The 8,215-nt window shown below is 49.1% G+C and overlaps 1 protein-coding gene across 1 annotated transcript in view; it reads left to right on the plus strand.

Annotated features, from left to right (window-relative positions):
- Positions 1-6,386, plus strand: part of LOC311356772 (mothers against decapentaplegic homolog 6-like) — a 10,123-nt gene extending 3,737 nt beyond the window's left edge. Inside the window, 1 exon segment of the mRNA XM_084476627.1 lies at positions 5,434-6,386. Within this exon segment, the coding sequence (XP_084332753.1) occupies positions 5,434-6,098 (665 nt within the window). The 3' untranslated portion in view covers positions 6,099-6,386.
- Positions 6,387-8,215: the final 1,829 nt, after the last annotated feature.

Here is an 8,215-nt window from a genome sequence, read left to right on the forward strand (position 1 = left end):
TTTCGCTCATCCTCTCTCTATCACTCTCTCTCTATCTCTCTCTCTTCATGCTGATCTCACCACAAAATGACACAATGGACATAAGGAAATGCATGTTTATGCCTGTGTGTGTGTGTGTGTGGGCCTGCATGTGTGTGTGTGGGCCTGGGTGTGTGTGTGTATGTGTGCGTGTGTGTGGGCGCAGTTGTGTGCGTGTGTGTGCGTACATGTGTGTGCGTGCATGTACTTATGTCTATATATCTCTTTCCCCCCCCCCCCATTCAATCTGCACATGCATATGCTCCATCTCGGGACTGACAATGCAGCTCCCAAACTAATCAGGCTGGTGGTGGACTGTGTGCTGGTGCGTCTGCCTGCTCCGCCAGCAGCAAAAACCCAGGAAGCCCAACACTTTCTCCCTTTCCTCTTGGAGCTCACCACTTTTCCATTAACCGCTTCCAATCACTTCTCACCAGTGGCTGTACAGTGACACACACGGTGTCGTCTCTATGGACTTGGTTTGCGCTGGGGTTTCAGGTATGTGTGTAAATAGTTAGTAGGACAAGGGGACGAGTGATTGATGGGCCACAGGTCTTTTTTGCTTGTCTTGTCATGCTTGAGGAGGATTAAAAGAGAGTAGGCGAAGTGGTCTATATATAGATCACTTTGTCCACTATTGTACCGTACAATAAAAGCAAGGCAAAGAGAAAGAGAACGCCTTTCTGTGTGTGTGTGTGTATGTGTGTGTGTGTGTGCCCAATAAATTGTTTGTTTATCCTCTCTTGTGTGTATGTTTATGTGTGTGCGTGTGTGTGTGCGTGGTGTGTGTGTGCGTGCATACGTGCGTGGCCAAGAAATTGTTAGTTTATCCTCTCGCGTTTGTGTGTGTCCTCTAGTGTTTGTGTGCGTGTGTGTGCATGTGTGTGTGCAAACATTTGTGTGTTGTTTATTTGTGTCTGTGCAAGTACGCACACGCATGTGCACGCTTGCAAGCGTGTTTGTAAGAAAGGGCCTTGTTATATTTCACTGTAGTCCATGTCTGGCTGATAACACAGCCCTCTGATGGCAGAGATAGTCCAGACGCCAGCTTAAATGTGGCTTGCGGGATTGAAGTTTCCCCGTAATGATAGTTGTCTCAAACAACAGAGAACCTACCATTTGCAGCCCAGAGCGGGGGGGGGGGGGGGGGGGGGGGGTAGAGGGCTTTTCTTCCTTGTGCTGTGTTGTCCCTTTTTTTTTCCCCTCTCTTGTCCAAAGCGCTTTAGTACGGGCGAAATTTGAGGAAGTTTAATGGCAACAACAAAGGGTCCCTGAGAATGGTCAGCGGCTAAACTCTATCCTCCCCTCTGGTCCGCGGTCCCCACATATCCCCCCCGACCCCCCCCACCCACCCCCCACCCACCCCCCACCCATCCCAGTGCTCCGCTCCCAGCTCACCCACCTCTTTCAGCACACTGAAAGAGTCTAATAACTAGAGGGGAATCTAATCCTTGGCACTGGATGAAAGACAAGCCCTCCCCCCCACCCTCTCTCTCTTTCTCTCTTTTTTTCCCCTCTCTCTCTCGCTCTGTTTCTCTTTCTCTATTCTCTCTTTTCCCTCCCACTTTGTCCCACTCTTTCCATTTTTTATGACTGCTGCTGGTTGATGGGTTCCCGCTCTGTCTCCTCTCACATACACACACACACACGCAGGCACACACACACACACACACACACACACACACACACACACACACACACACACACACACACACACACACACACACACATGCACACACAAACACACACACACACACACAGGGACGCACACTCACAGCCGAGACACACATGAGAAAAGTAACTTTTCTCCTGGTTTCTGCCTCTTTTACCTGTTTTTTGCATTGTTGCCTCCCTCTCCCCCCACCCTCCCTCTCTCTCTGTCCCTCTCTCCCCACCCTCTCGCTCTCTCTCTGTCTCCCTCCCAGGGCTTGTGGGAGATGTATGGGGCAGGGGATTTATCATGCATTAAGCTGTGATGGGCGGAGAAGAAGAAGAAGGGTGAACAGAGAGCGAGGAAGGGAGAGAGAGAGAGAGAGGGAACGATAAAGGGGCCGTTCTGGTGGCTTTAAGCCAGATTTCTCAAGCCTGTGGGGAGGTCGCAGGAAGCGGCGTGTCTGACCTTTGAACTGAGCTTGCCGCGTTCAATTCCTTTTTTATATATATATATATATATATATATATATATATATATATATATATATGTGACAAAGCAAAAGTCAATGTATCACCTCTGCTCCTACTTGGTTTGGTTCTTAAAATATATTTCCTCTGCCCGTATCGGTTGTCATTCATTCTCAGTGAAAGGTCTTAGTGTTTTATAGTTTGGTTTTCACCAGAACCCGATTGGGTTTGGAGGGGAACATGGGCTTACCGGGCTTTTCCATGCAACTGGCACCATGCGAGGGTGATTTGGAGAAAGCAATAACAAAAGCTACTTATCTAATTGGTAAACAGAGCTGTTAAATGGTGGTCGGATTAAATGGTTGCAGAACACCGCCGTAATTGCTGCCAGCCCTCGCACACAGATAAACAATCGCACGCAGCACACATACGCACACATTGCGCACGCACGCATTTGCAGGCTTCTGCACGCACGCACACACACACACACACACACACACACACACGCCAACATACAAGCACACACAGGAACACGCACATTTTCTGACTTCCTCCACCCAAACATAAACAGACTGATAACCTCTGGTTTGAACCCTTTATACATTCCATTGAAGGACTTCATTGCCAAGCCAACCCCCCCCCCACCTTCTCCTCGTCTTCCTCTAGCCCCCCCCCCCGCCTCCTGGGTCTTTCTCACACAACCTCTTTATACCTCTGGGTTGGAGGTGGGCCAAGTGAGTGCGATGACGGTACGCGGGCGGATGCCAAAAACATTACACGTGACGAGCTGTAGCAGCAGAGCTGTCAAATAACATCTAGTTTACACAGAAGACACAAGCCCCACTCCAGTCCCGATGGCATGCCATCTTCTGGAGAGTCGCATTCGGCGTTTGGTCGGTGAGAAAAAAGGTGTGCAACACGATGGAGGCTGTGACCCTCACCCAGCAAAAGCTGGGTGAGGGTCACAGCCTCCATCGTGTTTGTTTTGTTTGTGTTCGTTACTATTTATGTTGAGTAGGCAATGAGTTCTGTTCTCGGGCGATTTGACACACATTTTGATTTGTTGTTCCATTTATACAGCTTGCCTCAGGATTTAAAAAAATGTGTGTTTGGTAAAACGAAAAAAACTTGAATCAAGGACTCTTGATTCATTGTCGTCATGGAATCGCAGTGCGTTGGAGCAGGAGGCCTCGGTGGCCATTTTGGACCAGTCTGTCGTGAGGATGTTTAGAACGTGGGTTCATCCTGGGATGGCTGCACAGTCTTGTTAAAGTGTGCATGTGTTTGTGTGCGTGTGTGTCTGTGTGTGTCTGTCTGTGTGTTTTTATCTGCACACACAGCTGAAGTGTGTTTGTTTGTTGATTGTATCATCGTGTCTGTTTATGTCACACACAGAAAGAGAGAGAGAGAGAGAAAGAGAGAGAGAGAGAGAGAGAGAGAGAGAGAGAGAGAGAGAGAGAGAGAGAGAGAGAGATCCTGTTAGTTAAGCCTGTTCTCTCTTATTGGGGAGCAGTAAAACCTCCAGACTTACCAGCCTGGAATTTACTAATGACACACGTGGGCCTCAGATGAGAAGTGCAATTTTGTGTGTGTATGAGTGTGTATGTGGTGTACGTTTTTCTCTGTGTGTGGGTGTCTGTCTGTGTATATGTGTGTGAGTGTGGTTTTTGCACGTGTGTGTGTGTGTGTGTGTGTGTGTGTGTGCGTGTTTGTGCATTTGTGTGTGTATGTGTGTTTGCGTGTCTTTGTGTGTTGGGTGCACTGTTTGGCTAATAAACTATGCACACACACACACACACACACACACACACACACACACACACACACACACACACACACACACACACACACACACACACACACACACCACACATATGCACACAGGCGATACACACATAAACAGCTCCTCTTTGCATGTCTCCCCTTTAAAGCAGCACTGCCCTTAAGCAAACGCATTCAGTCCCATCTCCGCCACAGTTTTGCCCCGAAGCAGCTTGTTAAGGGGAGAGCCGCGATGCCCCTGGCTAGATGGAGAGGTAGGACGCTGGCGGGGCTATGAAAGGAATGAGGCCAGCGGCACATGGGCCTTTAAATCCTCCATGTCAATAGAGTCTCTGGGGCCAAATAATGGCATCACTCTGGGTGGGAGTTAATGTGAGCTGATAGCATGAGGGCCGGGGGTCAGGGGTTCATGGGCTCGCGCTAGGCTGTCAGGGAGCTGAATACTCTGCAAGTATAACCCCCCCCCTCCCCCTCACCATTCCCACCACCATCCTTCACTTCCTACCCCCGCCTTCTTCAGCCCCCCGAAACCACACACACACACACACACACACACACACACACACACACACACACACACACACATACACACACACACACACACACACACTCAGAGGCAACACCAGCGCACACCACTATCTATCTTTTTCTTTGTCTCTTTGTTTCTGTGTTTCTTTTTTCATTCTTTCTCGCAGTTTTTCTTTCTTTCTTTCATTGTTTCCCTCGTCCTTCTCTTCCCCACTGGATTCTGAGGAATGGTTGTGGACCGAGGGGGGTAGGGGGAGAAGTGTGTGTGTGTGTGAGTGTGTGTGTGGGGGGTTGTTTGAGCTCCATCTCCCCCACAAGGAATGTGGAGGCCAGGGTGGTGAGGTGGAAGGGGAGGGGGGGCGGACCAGATAAACTGTTTTCAACCTCGCTGTCGGAGCGTGTTGACGATATTCGAGTCTGATGCGTACTCCTAAGGAGAGAAGAGCCTAAAAGACTTTAGTATGTAAATGGAAACCCGATCAATTGGGTTACGGTTTGACGAATGTCTGTTATTGCCGTCTGGCATACTCATCAAACACCAGGAAAAGCATGGATTAAGTGGATCCACTGGTAAATCTTTAAACCTGCTCCTGCGAGTGTGTACTATAGGGCGTGCAAGGACATGAGCGCAAACGTGTCTGCCATCCTATTTGCATCTTACACCGACCGACATGCTCCAAAAGGGTAGAGTCACCCCCATAACAGCTTCAAAAACATTCTGATGGGAAGCACAAATCTGCGTTGGAAGCAGGATTTTCCCCAACCAATCATTGTTTTGTTTAACGCAGATGCACACAATGAATTTGTTAAGTTCTCACACGTATACACATCATCTCTTCTGTGAGCCGCTGGAGAAGAGACAAAAAAGATGTTCACCTTTACAAACGCACAAACGTCCGCCCTCCCTCTGTGTTGTGTCACGACCGTGATCTGCAGGCCGAATGATCATAACACAGAGTCTCTCTCTCTCTCTGCCTCCACCAGACACGGGTACCTCCATCGGCTCCACCACCTCCGCCGACCGCCGCTCCCAGTGGTGCAGCGTGGCCTACTGGGAGCAGCGCACTCGCGTGGGCCGCCTCTACGCTGTCCGCGAGCCCTCGCTCAGCATCTTCTACGACCTACCTCAGGGCACGGGCCTCTGCCTGGGCCAGCTCCACGCCAACGCCTACCAGTGCCGGCGTCGCCGGGACGACGGCGACGACGACGACGCCTACGCCGACTCGGACCCCGGCGGCGCGCCGGCGGAGGCGCGGGGCCCTCGCCGCGGGGCCGTGGCCAGCTGCGTGCAACAGGTGCGCGGTAAGATCGGCCACGGCATCGCGCTGAGCCAGGAGGCGGACGGCGTGTGGGTGTACAACCGTAGCCAGCACCCCGTGTTTGTCCACTCGCCCACCCTGGACCTGCCCGGCGCCCGGGGAGGGCTGACGGTGCGGAGGGTGGTGCCGGGCTTCTCCCTCAAGGTGTTTGACTACGAGCGCTCCGGGTGGATGGCTGAGCACGGCGTGAAGCCCGAGGGCCAGGAGGGGCCCTGGGACCCGCGCAGCGTGCGCATCAGCTTTGCCAAGGGTTGGGGCCCCTGCTACTCCAGACAGTTCATCACCTCCTGCCCCTGCTGGCTGGAGGTGCTGCTCACCAACCACAGATAGCACACACACACACACACACACACACACATATGGACATTGCATAGACAGGTATGCACAAAGACCCACACCCGACACGCACACAGAAACACACGCAGCAACACAAACTCAACAGCGCACACCTATGAGGTTTCGTAACCAAGTATCCTAATTGTAATCTACCTAGATTTAATATAAATCTTTATATATTATATAAAATATATTATACATGTAAATACCTGAGTCATTTTTACAATGCAATTATTTATGTATAGTGTAATGTGTATATGAACAGGACAAAACTGAACAGGAGTAGGCACTTTTGATTCTATATAAGTATGGCGTTGATCCTTTTTCTTCAACGTTGGTTCCAGCATGTTAACTGCTAAAATTATGACAAAGCTGGTTTATGTTCTCAAGAATTTACGATTCCCACAGAAAGTATGCCATTCACACATTGACAATAAAGTATTTGTACTATTATACGCCTTGTGTTTTAAAAAATGTGTGTTTATTCCTAAATCAATGTGATTTTAGTCCAATGAATTTGATTACATGTCGATGAGTAATCCTTTGAATACTCATACCACAGTGGATTGCAATGCCAACTAAAGGATTTTAAGATTTTAGCTAAGCAGGGTTTTTTATGAGGTTTGTAACGCAAATGCAAATATGGCTTTTTTTCATGTCTTCAGCGTCTGAAAACTTGTAAATGTGATCCTTTCATGCAGCGATACAAAATACTATGATCTCAGGAAAAAAAGCAACACTGAGAATCATCCATCTTGGCGCACACAATTGTGTAAAATACAATACTGAAACACACATCGGAAAGATTGAACAAGATAACCGCAGCTGCGCACAGGCCCAAACCCGCCCTCTCTCCCCCAAGTTTATAGCAGAGTGGCATCCTGTTTTAAGTCCTTCAGCAACACAGTTATTCATGGAAAACACTCAACTGCAAGCTAAGCGGTCCGAGGCCTCGATCCCGTGGCAGTGAACCTCTTCTGGCGCTGCTTGCGTAACTTCCAGTAAGGATCAACGTGGTGGTGAGGTCGTTGTCGTCAGGGGGCGCTTATTTTTTTTATTTCCCCTTTTTTCGTTTTAAACCCTGCAGCTATAGGCTGACTAATGAAACTTGTAATTAACTTGAGCTCGAAAAAGAAAAGGAGGAAAGAAAAAGAAATACCCAGAGAGGCTTAATTACAAAGTTACAGTAGCAGCAGAAAAGTGAGGCTGCATCAAAATCCCCCCCCAACGTTTAAAAAGCTATAACGTTCTCATGGTTGTGGTCTGAGAGTCTCTTCAGAGAAAACAACGTAATCCACTTTAATGAGTGTTGCTTTGGCACTTTTTGCACCAAATGGGCAAATGCTAAAAAGCTGTCGAGGAGGTCATCATCCATTTGTTCAGCCTTCCCAGACGAGCCCTGGACATTCCCATCCACCACCTCAAAAATTCCTATGTATATTTCAGTCAAGTTTCCTCTCTGCTTTTCCAGGCAAAATGTGGGATTTGTGGTCAGGATACAATGGAAGGATTCAAAGGGAGGAAAGGGGTGAGGGGGCGGGCTTATGAGGTGGGCGTTGAGGTGTATGTATGACGTTTGTGAATGTGTGTGTGTGTGTGTGTGTGTGTTTAGTGGGGTGGGGGGAGAGAGGTGGCATGTGGTTTTGTGTGTCCGTTTGGGATTCGGGGGTGTAGTTGCTGTCTCTGAGTAATATAAAACTAACAATTTCAGAACTCTATATCTTTTCAAATTTCTGTCTCTCGTTTAAAAAAAGAAGAAGAAAGAAATCCCTCCCTTTTCACGTGTCTGGTTTTTCCGTTTTAATAGTTTTTCCATTGTCCAGAGTCGTTGCTTTGCCTTTGTCTTTAGAATGCCCATGAAGGCAATGGGAGCTTGTCTTGGAGGCCCCAGAGTGCTGGGTCTGGGTGGGCGGGGGGTGGTGGGGGTGGTGGGTTGCGGTGGGCTGAACCTCGTCTGAACCAAGAGCGATGGCGTTGGATAGTTCTGTTGCTGCCTGACGGGATCCACTTTGCCACCACGTCATCACCTCTCCCTCATCCACCACGCCATGCCATCTCTCCGTCAGGGGGCCAATTATAAGCGACATTCAGGGGGGGTCTCCCACTTTTTA

The sequence above is a fragment of the Micromesistius poutassou genome (genome assembly GCF_964030765.1).
Source record: "Micromesistius poutassou genome assembly, chromosome: 12".
In the NCBI taxonomy this organism is placed as follows: domain Eukaryota; kingdom Metazoa; phylum Chordata; class Actinopteri; order Gadiformes; family Gadidae; genus Micromesistius; species Micromesistius poutassou.